Source organism: Astyanax mexicanus, chromosome 17 (genome assembly GCF_023375975.1).
Source record: "Astyanax mexicanus isolate ESR-SI-001 chromosome 17, AstMex3_surface, whole genome shotgun sequence".
NCBI classification, from domain to species: Eukaryota; Metazoa; Chordata; class Actinopteri; order Characiformes; family Acestrorhamphidae; genus Astyanax; species Astyanax mexicanus.
Window position 1 is genome coordinate 3,663,185 of NC_064424.1, and position 16,081 is coordinate 3,679,265.

Genomic DNA, 16,081 nt, shown 5'->3' on the forward strand with positions numbered 1-16,081 from the left:
AAACAGACTTACAGTTCTTCGCAACACTTCAGATAACCAGCAAAATGTCATATGTCTCACAAAACGTTCATTCTTGCTTCAAAATGAAGTCCCTCTCCCATATAAATAGTCAGTACCATAAAAATGGCATAGATCCTTCTCAATTGCTTTGGCACATTTTCATTCATTTCGTCCTCCTGTCAAAATAAACTGGACGGTGCAGCAAAACTACATGGATCCTCATCAAATGCTCATATCGCTCCAAAAACAGTTTACCCATGTGTCAAAACTAATTTCCTTTCTCACACAAATCATCAGTGTCCCCATAATGCATTGTCCCTTTGGCATTGTGTAAGTACTGCAAGTCAAAATGCTTAGATGTTTTGTCTTTTTGGCAGAGGTCTAGCTGAAGGAATACAATTTTCACACTACACGTCTTTACACATTACTGTAGGTAGAAAAGAAAAGAAAATACTAAGGAAAATGTATCAAATATACTATGTATACAAAATACAAAAACCTGCAAAAACAAAACAAAATACATTACAGTATGTAAAAAAAACAGAGACTGTAAAAAAGATGGACGCTGTGTCGCCGTTCCCATTTATTTAATGAAAATGAAGCCAAAATCTTCCGCCATGTTGGCGATCCTGACACCCGATTCTGCGCAGTAGAGACCAGAGGAGGGAGAAAGACTGTGGAGAGACAGCCTACTCATTTAAATAACCCCACCCCTGAGGGCTGCCTCGCCGTCACAGACTGCAGAGCGAAGCAGAGCTAATGGTCTGTTATTGGTCCCACCCATAACCGGCCCTTTACAATAACTACACCGTTTTGAATAGAGCTGAATAACGTTTTAAAAATGAATTCTGTGGGGATATAAACATGTAACAATATAAGCAGAGGTTACACTAGCTGCTGCATTTAAATAATGGAGGTATAATTACAGTATATTAGAACAAAAACGTGATTGAAAATTGTCTGTTTTGCCATTGAAACCTATGGGGATGGGTGGGGTTACACAGCTTTCTGAAACCGAACAGCAGGGGGCGCCCGACATGTGGTGGCTTCACTTTTGAGAGACGATGCTCTGTCCAGCTATACACAGTCTATGAAAAAACAGTCAAGCATCACAAATGCAATACAGTAAAATTCTGAATACTCTGTGTCACTCCCCTCTCTCTCTCCTGGTCATCTTTCTGGCCATCCATTCACTGCTGTTTGGCCACAAATTCTCATCAACATCGCATCTGATGTGTTCTTTAGCAATGCACCTTGGGAAGAATGCCTGAGCCATCCTCTACACTGATCGCCTGTTATATCATCACAGAAGTAGCATAAAAGTACAAGCACCAGGCCAAGCTGTATATATACATCAATGCCAGCATTCAAAATCATAGACAACACCTGTCAGGTAACAAACTGATGGATTGGTCACCTGTAATGTGAGACACTCCTCCTCGTCAAAACCTGCTTTCACCTGTTACCTACTCACCTGATTGTCATGAATTTATGAAATTTTCCAAAATATGTGTTCTGTATTGTAATACAATTTCTTAATTCATTTTGACATTTGAGCAGACTATTCTGCAGATGATGACTTATACGATGAAATTGTGCTGACATGTTTTGAAGAGAACAACCATTACACTGAGAACCAACCAATTGGGATAGACCAACTAGATGCATTCTTTTGGAAAATGTACTAAATGTAGGATGATTGTGTTAAGTGTAGGCTACTTGTACATAACCATTTGCAAAGATGTACTAAGTGCTTGAGACATGTATAAAGCATTTGAAATGTGATGAAAGCAATGAGAAATGCCATTCTGTTGTGAGGAACCGCAAGTTAGTTTGGGGATTTGTCCATGTTATTTTGATAATGTCATCTCAGTTTCAAGAAATGAGCCAAACCAATGGAGAAAAACTGTAAAATGATTTCTTATATTTCAATTTTATTAATTTCAATTCCGTTTTAAAATGTTCATTTTTCTCTGCTGGGCTTCGAGTGGTCCAGCAGACTAATGCACTGCCACTTTGATCAGGCGATCACTGGTTCGAATCCCGGTCATGCAGCTTGCCATGAGCTGCCAGAGCCCTAAAAGAGCACAACTGGCCTTGCTCTCTCTCTCTGGGTGGGTACAGTAGATGGTGCTCTTCTCTTTCCCCTCATCACTCCTAGGGTGATGTGGATCAGCAGCACAAGGCTGCATCTGTGAGCTGATGTATCAGAACCGAGTCGCTGCACTTTCCTCCGAGCGTTAGCGCTGTGATGCTATAATTTCTTATAACTGTCTTTTAAACTGGTTCTACATTGAGTCTTAAATCTTTCTGTAAAGCACTTTGAATTGCTTCTGTATATAAAAGGTGCTATACAAATTGCATTGCCTTAAAATTTTGTATTTGATTTCTCTGCAGCTATCTGGACCCCTCCAGGTCATCCATAAAGTAAAAGCGAGAGTAGACAGTAAAGGAGGTAAGAATGACCTCAGCATTAAACAGGGCGAGCCTATCGAGATCCTGCGGATTACAGACAACCCTGAGGGCCGGTGGCTGGCCAGGACACGAGACGGGTCTTGTAAGTGGAAGTATTTCATTAAGAGAAACCAAAATATTGTATATATATATATATATATATATATAAATTGAGAGACGACTTCAGTGTCTGAATCGGTTTCTCTGATTTTGCTATTTCTAGGTATATGTTTGAACATTTTATAAACTACAGACAACATTTCTCCCAAATTCCAGAATCCAGAAATTAATATTTGGTGGAATAACCCTGGTGGTTTTTAATCACAGTTTTTTTATGCATCTTGGCATCATGTTCTCCTCCACCAGTCTTACACACTGCTTTTGGATAACTTTATGCTGCTTTACTCTTGGTGCAAAAATTCAAGCAGTTCAGTTTGGTGGTTTGATGGTTTGTGATCATCCATCTTCCTCTTGATTATATTCCAGAGGTTTTTAATTTGGTAAAATCAAAGAAACTCATCATTTTATGTTGTCTCTTATTTTTATATACATATTCATGCATCATGAGTATTAGGTTGATGTATTATGATACAAGAGTCAAAAACATTAAGTACACACATCATATTTTTTAAATCTGAATAAAAAAAACATTTAATTTTTATCCAATCAGAACTGTGGACCGTAAAGAACCATAAACCTCTTCTGACACCAATTTTTATATTTAAACTAATAATTAAATATCAATACTGTTATTAGCTATTTCGACATTAACGGCTGTGTGTTGAGTTATTTTCAGAGGTCAGTGAATCTATACTGCTATATACGCTGTACATTAATTACTGTCAGTTATATCCAAGTTTAATAGTTATAGTATTCATAATAAAATATGTGCAGTAATGTGAGGGGTGTTTCACTGTTGTTGGATACTAGATAGATAGATAGCAGAGGTGGAAAGTAATTATTTACATTTACTCAAGTTACTGTAATTGAGTAGATTTTATGAGTAATTTGTAATTTTTAAAGTAGTTTTTAAAATAGGTAATTTTACTTTTACTCAAGTACATTTTGGCACAAGTAATTTACTTTGCTACATCCGAAAACTCCCAAATACTGAGTAAAAAATAAAATGTTGGGGGAATTTTTTTTTTTTAATTATGTGGAATAATAATTAATTAAAAACAATTTAATTTATGATTAGTTTTTACTTTTTTACATCAAATAATGAAAAGGACCTATATAACTTTTACTAAAAGTACATTTTAAATTGAGTACTTTTTACTTTTACTCGAGCAGATTTTTAGATGGATACTTTTACTTTTACTTGAGTAGACAGACAGACAGACAGACAGACAGACAGACAGACAGACAGACAGACAGACAGACAGACAGACAGACAGACAGACAGACAGACAGACAGATAGATAGATAGATAGATAGATAGATAGATAGATAGATAGATAGATAGATAGATAGACAGATAGATAGATTTAATAGACATAATAGAAATTTAGACATCCAGCAGCAACAACAGATTACAATAAGAAACATGTTAAACATCAATTAAAACACAGAAGAATAGAAAATATATAAGGCTATAAAAAACTTATTATACAAGGTAAAGATCTATCTGTAACAGGAGCATGATAATTAACAGAGCAAAGTGCAAGGTGCAATGACATTGATTATAAAAGTGACTGATGTGCCATATAAATATAAATATAAATATAAATATAAATAGGCATAGGTTACAAAATAGTTCTGAGAAGTGAATATGTGAATACTCAATCATGAGTAACTGTACTTGACAGTAAGTGAGGTTGGGGAAGTGATGGTGTAAAGAATTAAGAATTAAAGTGGTTGAGTAATAAAGTCCATGTGGTGTGACTGGATTAAACTCAGTCGGCAGCTGCATCCCGTCCCCGATGGGAGGAGATAAAGAGTCTGATGGCTCTTGTAATGAAAGATATACTGTATGTATATGTATATGTATGTTTTCCTGTGAAGTGATGCTGAGTAGATGATTATGTTCTGTTTCAGTTGGCTACGTAAAGACTGATCAAGTTGAGATCGACTTTGATAAGCTGAAGAATCAAGGCCTGTCCCTCCCATCTCAAATGGACCATGATGATGGAGAGGTGTACGATGATGTAGCTCCTCAAGAAGAGCTCAACAGGTACAGCATCTGCATCCTGTCCAAATTATTAATATCAATGATGTGGGTCGTTGTTAATGTACAGATTTATTTAATTTATTTATTTAATAGCTAATAATCAAACTGAAATAATTTTTATTTATGATTACAGAAGTCACGGTGGTTCAGGATGTAAGTATTTAGTCCAATTTAATTTCTATACAAACACAGTGTCCCTGTAAAAACAGGAAATATACTTAAGAGCATTAAAAGTATGTTAAATTTAGTTAAAGAATATTAAATATACATTTTTAAATTTAAAATACATATTAAATATACTTCCTCTGTTATTCCATAAAATGTATTTTTGAGCAATATGCGTTAAATATATAAAATACTGCTTAAAATGCACTTTAGTGTATTTTTTTATTCTAATGTCATTAAGGTGTACACAATATGTGCATTAATACACAAATTAGTTCATTTACAATATACTTCACGTGTATTAAAAATTATGTAAAAAAGCACTTAAAAGCACAAACCTAATGCTTTTATGCTGTATTTAAATATAGCTTACCATAAGTAGTCTCGAAATAGTATGTTTATTATGTATTAAAGTACGAAATAATTTTAATGCTAAAAACAATATACTTTTCCATGTACTTAAATGCACTTTTGTTTTCTAAGAATTTTTACTTACTTACAAAAATGACTGAGTTTGCAGCAACCATGCTCTAACCCTCATACAAATGCAATATATAAGATGCACATATATGAGATTGTCGTTTACAATAACGGCCTGTATGTATTGAAGTATGAAATAATTTCAATGCTAAAAATATATACTTTTCCATGTTAAGTATACTTTTAAAAAATAAAAAATATACTTAAATGCACTTTTTATTTGTTAGCAAAAATGACTGAGTTTGCAGCAACCATGCTCTAACCCTCATACAAATGCAATATATAAGATGCACATATATGAGATTGTCGTTTATGAAATATATGGACAAAAGTAAAAGTAAAAAGCATATAACACATAAAACATATATGTACATACACTACCGGTCAAAAGTTTTAGAACATCCCCATTTTTCATCATAATAACTAGAAAAAGACACAGAAACACAGAGAACTCTGTAACTATGTAAATGTTAATGTCTTTTCTTTAAAGAAATTACAGATAAAGGCAGAGAGCTGTAAATTCTGTTTCCTACACCTTCAAAAAAACTGGTACAGGAAGACGTCTGGCTGACCCACATGGAAACAGCAGCTTTAGCCTTTAGCTCAGATTAACATGATTAAGGACTGAGTCTCAGTTTCAGCAGAACTGAAGAGAAGAATTAGAATTAGAGTAAGTCAGACAGGTGAAGTGATAAACAGTAAAAAACTCACTAATAGGATAAAATAAAAAATAACTCTTCAGCGCAGTGATACAGTTTTAATGTGAGAAGGCCGTGATGTTTTCACAAATATCAGCACGGCTAGAACACTTCTCAACCAATCAGATTGTGAGGTCAGAACTAACTGTTGTATAAAACTACATATAAAACCTATTAGATAGAAATGTAAACAATTTCATATATTGCTTGTATATGTCTGCCCTATAAAAATAGGTATGTTTATGGATGTGAAATGCTATGTGAATAATAACACCGCCCTCTGCTGTTCATAGTGGTGCTACCTCCACCCCCAGAAGGAGACGATGTGTATGATGATCTGGACGACCCCAGTTTAATGGTCAGGTGAGAATAGCCTTTATTTTATTAAAACTTTCGTTATATATATGTTTTACATTGTGCTAAAATTTAAAAACACAGTGTTAAAACTAGAGTGTAAACTCCCTGCGAGTTATTCTAACAACCCTCAGTGTTAAACAATCCACAGAGAGGGTGTTATTTCCCAGAATTACAATTATACTCAGTATAATTTAGTATAATATTCAATATTCTGTCTCAGAGGCTCCACCTCTTAATTTTGCTTTTGCTGTTATTCTTAGTTTTTGTTTTTTTAAGAAGTTTTACATTGTTTGTGAGGGTTATATGTGTGTATTTAGGTGTTATATATGTTTTTTTTTGTTGATAAATTAGATTTAGTTAATGTTGGGTCAGCCCATTATGTAGTGGATCTTAGCTTTAAGTCAATTTAAGTTATATTTACTCAAAATATGGAGTAAACTCTTAACAAAAAACGTTAAAACTTACTTTAAATATTTAGGAAGTTTCTACATGTGGTAGATTTAAGGGCCCTATCGTACACCCTGTGTAGGGAACATTGCGATGCTCATTGATATCTTACACCCCATCAACAGTCTATTTTTGTTAAAATAGCGTCGGAGTTTAGGAATAAATTTACACTGACAAAGTGTAAGTGAGGTGTGTTCTCAGCAGCTGGAAATACAGGAGCTCCACTGACTGATTAAAACCCTGACAACAGTCAACAGACAGTCGCACAATCCTAATACTAATCCTAGAGCTGTGCACGTTGCGCATACTCAGTGCACATTGCACAATTGACCAGTGCGCTATAGCTTGCTAAAATAGGGCCCTTAAATACATTAATGTGTCTTAAATACATTAAAAACATCTTAAATATATCATCAGCTGCCGGAGCCCCGAGAGAGCATGATTGGTCTTGCTCTTTCTTGGTGGGTAGATAGTAGATGGCACCTTCTCTTTCCCCTCATCACTCCAAAGGGTGATGTGGATCAGCACAAGGCTGCATCTGTGAGCTGATGTATCAGAACCCACTCATTACGTTTTCCTCCGAGCGTTAGCGCTGTGATGCTACTCGGCAATGCTACAGCATCAGCAGCAGTTCAGAAAGACTTTGGAAAGACAAGTGACACACTGATTGGTTTAATTGGTTTATTGCACAATACGCCCAAAACACACCTATAATTAATTAAAATCATTAGTACTCGCCTTTTGCTTATTTTCAGATGCACAAGGTGTACTTTTCCCATCGTTACGATAGCAAAGACACACTGACACACCTTAAATCACACAAATCGCCTATAGATCATTAAAATAGGGCCCTCATTTTTGCTGTGTAGACACTGTTTGTGTGTGTGTAAATATATCTGTACATATAATAATATATCAGGTTTGTGTCTCATCATACCGCATCCCTGTACTAGCAACCCAGAGTCCAGGTTTCTGCAGAAACCTCGCAGCTTCTTTCGGATGCTAAAAGTCCCTATTGACCGGAGAAAAAGCCCAGTCTTCAATAACGAGTAATTTTCAGTATATTTCTGTAAGATCCAACGAGATGATATTTCTTCCTTTGAATCATTAATATAACCTCTTTAATGTAACCCCATAACCCAGAACCCCGTACCTACCTAAATCAACATCTTAAATTAACTGTATATACGCTCTCAATCACTCCTGATTGTGTTTAATAGTCTAATAATGTTCACAAACATAACTGATTCTAACCTGCAAACAAATCCCTGTTTAAATGAAATGCTTTAACACTTTCTTACACTCTTCTATGCTTTTTAAAATTTTTGTAATAATTAATCTGTGTGATTTATTGTATAACTGTATAAATGAGAAGTGTGCTCTGAGCTTCCTGTTTATTAGGTATATATCTTAACTTCATAACCTGTACAAACACTTCGGCTATTGGCTAGTTTTAGTGTTAGACACACCAATCATGTAATTAATATACAGGACATACATTTAATCGGCTTACAATTAATTAGCAGTGTTAACCAATTAAAAAAAAAACAATTAATGGTGAAAATTTATAAAAATTCAATTGGAAATATATTTAATATATTTATTATGGTGGTGTCAATAGAGTTAAAAATGAATTGTATTAATCGCAATAGTATTATGTATTTATAATTACGATTAAAATGGTTATGATCATTTTTTTTAAATAGTGCTTGTACCTTCCTGTGTTCCCTCTTTTTGGAGCAGGAACAAAAATATAAAAGTGTATTTTATGTTATGACTGACCGACCAGAGTCTTTTTTTTTACTTTATCATATTATATTTAATATCTCATGGTAGTTCTCATGCTTTTTAAATAAGTACGAGTATAATGTGCTGTTACAAAAAAGTTACAAGAGTTTAACAGAAAATTTAACAGGAAGCTTTAATAGAAGAAATAAACACTAGTTTAGCTCCATATTCCACACTCTACTCTGTAGGTAGAAGTATAGATACTAGTGTTTAAAATACTTCAGAAGTTAGAAGTTGAAGTATCAAATCAAGTTTTTTACCTTTTTTAAGTAAAAGTGTTAAAAAAAGTTCTGGATTTAAAACTACTTAAAGTATAAAAGTAAAAGTAATTTAAGGAGAAAAAATAAAGCCATTAAGAACAAAAGCTTAGGCCACGCCCACAGAGTCCACAGAGTCCTATAGTGCACTACCCCCAAAATTTGGGATTTTGCACTAGACTGTTACCTAGTGTTTCAGCTGCATATATGCTAAATGTAAATGAATGTATTTTGGTAGATATATTTATATATATTTAGTAGATATATGTATTTAGTAAATATATTAAAGAAGCTTAGTTGGACTGGCGATATTTCTGATAAAATGGCCAATGAGTGCAGGTACAGAGTAATAATACAAAATAAACTGAAAACTCAGTGTGCTATTCTTTCTTCTTTTCCTTTAAAATCAAAATCTTACATTTTTCATTCAATAAAACATGATCGGATGTATTGATGATGATGTAATGATAAAGTGAACGTGTCTGTATTTGCAGGGTACCACCTCCCTCACAGTTTAATCAGGATGGAAACACAGGTATTGACTGACCTCTGGAGCTTTTTTACTGATTCATGTGATATATTTTATATTTACAGCACCAGTTTTTCTTAATTTAATGCATTTTCTACATTGTAGAAGTATAAAACATAGTCAGGTTTGTTTAACTTAATTATTCTTTTAGTTTAATAACTTCTTAATAAATTCTGCATGTGATCCTGTAAAGCTTTAATACAGTCTTCAATATAAAATGTACAATGTAAAAAAATCATAAAGAGAAAGAAATATATTTAAGAAGAAGCGGTGCGTCCAAACTTTTGACTGATACTGAGCATTTTTATTGAGCATTTTTTTGTACAGCTGTTATAAGTTAATTAATGAGACTGAATAGGTAAATGAAAAGGGTTGGGCAAATATTTTAACAAATATATGGCTCTGACAGTGCCACAATACATGATTATGGGGCAAAATAAACTTCATTGATACACACATGTAATATATGTGCGTATATTTTAGATTGTCATAAACAAAATATATGGCTTTATAAAGTAAAAACATATATGTACACATATTAAACCTATTAGAAATTGGAGCTTAATATATTGACATATCAGGTTATGTTGGGTCTATTAAAAATATATGTCTGCTTATGTACAGTATGTGAAATACATTCTTGAAAATATATGTTCCATATATGTCAGGGCTCATGAAATATATACGGATGTAAAACATACAGATGTATTTAAATTACATTTGATTACATACCATATATATATGTCAAACATATATTATAAACAATATGAATGTGCAACATATACAGTAATGCTACATGAATATGAATCTTATGAAAGATATATTTTTTATATATGTTATAAATGTATATCTACATACTGTATATCCAGAGGATGTAAAAACAAAGTCAAGCCAAACAGTGGTAAACTAAGTGATTACTAAATAAAGGTCCATATAATTGTATATGAATGCAGTTATTTTATTGTCATTTAACTTTCATTATCAGATCAGTCGACTGAGGAAATCTACGATGATGTAGATCAGTTTCCTCCACCTCCTCCTCTCAGCAGGTACATTCTCACACCACTTTTATATACTTATCATTCAATCCTGCTGGAAAATGAAATCTGCATCTCCATAAAAGTTGTCAGTAGCAGAGGGAAGCTGTAAGATAGGAAGTGCTGTAAGATTTTGTGGGAAAACAAAACTGCACTGACTTTAGACTTGATAATAAAACACAGTGGATCAACACCAGCAGATGACAGACATGACTCTCCAAACCATCACTGATTGGTGGAAACTTCACACTAGACCTCGAGCAGTTTGGACTGTGTGTGTCTCCACTCTTCCTCCAGACTCTGATCCCTTGATTCACTTTAAATAAAATGTAAAATTTACTGATGATCAGTGATGGTTTGGAGAAAATAAGTGCTTAAAATAGTTGTGTTTAATACATCTATACAATATATCAATATATTAGTTTCACATTTTAAACTGAATTACTGAAAGTACAGAAGTTAGCATGTGTGTATATATATATATATATATACACATGCTAACTTCTGTGGAAGTTAATATAGAAATATTTTTATTCCAAGTGTTTTGCCATGATGTGCAAAACAACTGCCAGATTCATCTTTTTAACTTTTTTGTCTTTTTTTCTAAAAGTGATCAAATGAAATTAAAAATTATGTTTTTACCCAACACTGATGGTATATTATAATTTTATTACACCTGCGGAATAATCTTTTCTCTTCAGTCTCCCTAAACTAAGGCCGAAAGCTGAAATTAAGACAGACGACCCGAAGAAGCAGAAGAAGTTTGAAAAAGAGGAGAAAGAATTCAGAAAGAAGTTTAAGGTACTGCGTGCTGGGGGTGGACGATAAAATATGTACAATTATTTCATATTTCCTATTTATTTAAAATACAATATATTATATATTTTTACAAAGTATGATCAAATGTTTGATACTTTCAAACATTTTGGTGAAAGCATATCATTAATGTATTTATAATATATTTTAGGTACGTACATAAATCTCTGTTAGTATATTTACAGCATACTTAGACATTTCTCAATATGTTTTAAATAAGTATTAATAAGTATAAATCTTTTTTTCATCAGGGATTTCTTTATCAGAAGGAAAATATGTTATTTTGTATTTTATATTTATATTATTTTGCTGTGTTTTTTTCCACAGACTGCATTAGATATGAATTATTATTAAGCGCTGCTCTGTGTTTTCAGTTTGAGGGGGAGATCCAGGTGATGTACCAGGTGACGGCTGCGTGCAATAAGAAAGCGAGTGGGCGGGACTTAGCCGTGCAGGTAGGAGAGATCCTGGACGTCATCAGCAATTCAGAATCCGACAAACTCATCTGCAGGAATAAGGAGGGCAAGTGTGAGTACAGAGATTATCCTTTACTCTGAATTATAACATTTAGATTAAACTCGAAATTAATATATAATAGAAACTTACCTTAAATCTCCCTGTTTTTACAGTTGGATATGTCTCAACCAGCAACATCCAATCAGAGTGAGTTCACAGTACCCGAAAATATATTTTTGATTGACTCAATTTAACTAATAACTAAAAAATCTTACGCCTCACCAACAGTGTATTTTCACAACTTCCGCCTTTAAATAGCAACAGTACTTCGGACACGTTCAGGTAGCTGCGCCATTAAAATAGCAATATACTGTATCTACATTGATTCAGTCAGCACCACTGACTGAATACAACCTAGACAGACGCCAACAGTCAGACGTTCATTGCTATCTATACATTGAATTGTAGACATTTGCTCATGATACTGCAATTGTGGGTTTCCTACCAGGTGATGAAAATGTTCATAAGGAGAATCGGTGTCTGTCTCCGTGCATCACTTCCACTTCCAGCGCTTTCTCTCACTCTCGTCATTGGTCTCTCTCTCTCTCTTTCTCTCTCTGTATCTCTCTCTCCCCCTCGCGCTCCGCGCTCCAGTCGTCGGTCGGTCGGTCTCTCTCTCTCTCTCTCTCTCTCTCTCTCTCTCGCCCTTGCCCTCGTGCTCCGCGCTCTCATCGTTGGTCGGTCGGTCTCTCTCTCTTTCTCTCTTTCTCACACCCTCACGCTCCGCGCTCTTGTCGTTGGTCTCTCTCTCTCTCGCCCTTGCCCTCGCGCTCCGCGCTCTCGTCGTTGGTCTCTCTCTCTCTCTCCCCCTCGCGCTCCGCGCTCTCGTCGTCGGTCGGTCGGTCGGTCTCTCTCTCTCTTTCTCTCTCTCTCACACCCTCACGCTTCACACTCTCGTCGTTGGTCTCTCTCTCTCTCTCCCACCCTCGCGCTCGCGCTCTGGTCTCTCTCTCTCTCGCCCTTGCCCTCGCGCTCTCGTCGTTGGTCTCTCTCTCTCTCTCCCCCTCGCGCTCCGCGCTCTCGTCGTCGGTAGGTCGGTCGGTCTCTCTCTCTCTCTCTCTGTCTCTCTCTTTCTCTCTCTCTCACACCCTCACGCTTCACACTCTCGTCATTGGTCTCTCTCTCTCTCTCACTCTCGCCCTCGCGCTCCGCGCTCTCGTCGTTGGTCTCTCTCTCTCTCTCTCACACTCGCACTCTGCGCTCTCGTCGTCAGTCGGTCAGTCTCTCTCACTCTCTCTCTCTCTTTCTCTCTCTCACACCCTCACGCTTCGCGCTCTCGTCGTTGGTCTCTCTCTCTCTTTCCCTCTCTCTCTCACCCTCGCGCTCTGCGCTCTCGTCGTTGGTCTCTCTCTCTCTCTCTCTCTCTCTCACTCTCTCTCGCGCTCTCTAGCCAACGTTCATTTACAGGGATGTCTGCCGTTCATGACACATACTGTAAACTAATTCACGTTCAAGTTCTTTATTAAAAAATGTGTTGCGTTCAGTTCAACATTCATGAAAAAATGAACTCGTTCATGCACAACACTGTTGAATTGTTAACACAGGTGCACAAATCCACATTTGTTATTATGCACACATTGACACCCAGCAGTGCACAAAACTATAGCGTAGCCTATTGGCAACTATGCAAATATTTTTACATCTGAGAAGCCTTGGACACATCCAGGTAGCTGCGCCATTAAAATAGCAATCCAGCCAAATTAGAGCTCACCTGACTCTTAAAAAGGAAATGATGAGCAAGAGACACAATGATTGGTTTATTTCACCTTATGCCCAAAATTAATCACAACCATGATTAATTCAGAGAATTAATACATGCCTTTTGCTTCACGTTTTAAGCTGCACAAGGTGTACTTTTCCCGTCGTTATGATAGCAAAGACACACTGACATGCTCTAAATCAAGCTGCATGGTGCACTGTTAAAATAGGAATCTTAAGTCTTAGTTTTACTTTTACATCCTACAACACTAAGGCCTGGCAGCGACTCAATATACATAAAATGCTAATGCAAAAACATTCTAATGGAAATTAAGGGGGAAGACAAGCTCAGTATGCAAATATATGTTGCCGGGAGCCAATAGGAAATATGTACTGTATGTTTTACTAACAAACATTGATTAAAGAGCCTTGTCGCATATATAGTAAACTAAAAGTTTGCTCAACAAACATTTTTAGTGACTTTACTGAGCATGATATTAGTTCATGTGACTAAAACACTTTTAAAATGTATATTTTTGAGTGTAAAGTGTATTTACTGATTTTGTATATAATACTGTACATTTCAATGCATGTAAAATGATAATGATGAGCATGTATCTTCTGATTCCACAGAGATAATGACATCTACGATGACATTGGTGATGGTAAGTTGTCTAAATACTAAATACTTGTCTATACTGTTATTTAGAAATAATATTTATTAAGGACAGATGCCTATTGCAGACAAGTGTAGGTGAGCTGTGTGATTATAACATTCTAACTTGTGCAACTTTTATTTAAAATACAATTTGATTTGTTACTTTGCTATATTGTGATTATCATGACTTAGATTTATGTAAAATAAAAATAGCATTAAATAACAGACGCCTACATCACAGACCATTTTCTTGACTCTAGTGTAACTGCATCAAAATCTTGCTAAAAGTAAACATGCATTGTGTTGCAGGCTCTTTTCAGTGTGAATGAATAAAAAATATTTAGTTCTAATTCGCTGTTAATTTAGATTAACGATGTGTTAATGAGCAGATATAGACTGTTCAGGAGTTTGCTGTTCTGATATCTCAGTGTTCGCAGTAGCTCTTGTATCAGCACCATTAGCAGCACCTTATTTGCTCAGATAAACAGCAAAAGCGGTTATATATTTTAGAGTAAATATAAAGCTCTGGAAAAAATGACGTTTCTGAATCAGTTTCTTTGACTTTGCTATTTATAGGTTTATGTTTGATTAAAATGGACATTGTTGTTTTATTCTATAAACTACAAACAACATTTGTCCCATATTTATTTGCAGAAAATGAGAAATGGCTGAAATAACTGAGTTCTGAGTTCAGAAATCAATATTTGGTGGAATAACCCTGGTTTTTAATCACAGTTTTCATGCATCTTGGCATCATGTTCTCCTCCACCAGTCTTACACACTGCTTTTGGATAACTTTATGCCACTCTTGGTGCAAAAATGATGGCTCCATCTTTTCAGTTTGGTAAAATCAAAGAAACTTAGGTAGTCTCTTAGTTTATTCCAGAGCGGTATGTGGCTTTGCAGATGGTAGCAGAAGCACATTATTGCATATTATAATAAATTACATTTATTATAGTATTTGCCTTCTCCATACTCAGGATAAGTACTGCATTTATAAAAAAAAAATCCAAAGTACTGCTGCTTTAAATTGTTTCACATATGTATTGAATTTTTTTTCTGTAAAACACTGTAAATTGTCTGTTTAGGAAATGTGCTAAACTAACTAACTTGCCTTGACTTCCTTATAATCAAAGTATAATATATGGCCTGTAAAAAAAACATATATATATATATATATATACTTTTGTAATACTGATGTCTAATTAATATCTTATTCAAATCTCTCTTTTCAGATTGCATCTACGACAACGATTAAAGATGTCTGAGAGAAGAGCCGCCTCCTCATGCAGCTACAGTCCTATGGGCTTGTTTTATTGTGTTGTATGGCCGTTCACGTTGGGCTTATTTATTGCATGTATGCTTGAGTGTGTTGAAAGTGGCAGGATGCCATCAGTGTGTGATTAAATGTTTAAATGTTTAAAAGGGTGGAAACTTTTCTGCACTCTTACTGTTACAAAGAGACAAAAGTATTTATAGATCTAAAAAGAAATTACCCCTAGAAAGAGATAACCAGGCTATTCCCTCCCTAAAGCAAAAAGCATAATCCATATATTTTCTTCATCATGTTCGTCTGGGAGGCAGTATTGTGTTCGTTGGCCTTTGATATTTTGCAGGCTGCACTGTTGCACTGTGCTATTACTTTTTAATAAAGAATATGCAGGACCTCTCTGTGTTCAGCTGTGTTTTCTGATGCAGTATGCATGAAGCAGCTTCTGTATTATGCATTAGCAGACCCTGTTCACAGAGCCGGGATGAATAAACAGGCCTACAGTAGCCTACTGTTCAACACCTCAGCCAGCAGATGGCTCCGTACACATGGGTCAGTGTACAGTGCTCACTACTAAAAGAAAAGGTCATGTCCCATTACTCACACTTGTGCACACTTGCACACTTCCTTTGTGCATGCCAGATAGGTGTGCATGGTGGTTGGTCATCTGATTTTTTTTATATTCACGCTATTAGGATGCTCACAAGACCCAATCTGTATCCCTAGTTTCTCAGGGGGTTC

The 16,081-nt window shown here is 35.4% G+C and overlaps 1 protein-coding gene across 2 annotated transcripts in view; it reads left to right on the top strand.

The window, feature by feature from the left end:
• The window catches only part of fybb (FYN binding protein b), a 54,536-nt gene extending 38,801 nt beyond the window's left edge, over window positions 1-15,735 (top strand). The window contains exons 8-19 of one of the 2 annotated variants that reach the window (XM_022666504.2): window positions 2,398-2,557; window positions 4,492-4,627; window positions 4,758-4,777; window positions 6,261-6,330; window positions 7,725-7,820; window positions 9,311-9,351; window positions 10,331-10,394; window positions 11,084-11,183; window positions 11,573-11,726; window positions 11,828-11,861; window positions 14,046-14,077; window positions 15,306-15,735. In XM_022666504.2, coding sequence (XP_022522225.2) covers window positions 2,398-2,557; window positions 4,492-4,627; window positions 4,758-4,777; window positions 6,261-6,330; window positions 7,725-7,820; window positions 9,311-9,351; window positions 10,331-10,394; window positions 11,084-11,183; window positions 11,573-11,726; window positions 11,828-11,861; window positions 14,046-14,077; window positions 15,306-15,328 — 930 coding nt within the window. In that variant the 3' untranslated portion in view covers window positions 15,329-15,735. The remainder of the gene's footprint in view (window positions 1-2,397; window positions 2,558-4,491; window positions 4,628-4,757; window positions 4,778-6,260; window positions 6,331-7,724; window positions 7,821-9,310; window positions 9,352-10,330; window positions 10,395-11,083; window positions 11,184-11,572; window positions 11,727-11,827; window positions 11,862-14,045; window positions 14,078-15,305) is intronic. The other variant, XM_022666505.2, reaches the window with a different exon arrangement.
• The last annotated feature ends 346 nt before the right edge of the window (window positions 15,736-16,081 follow it).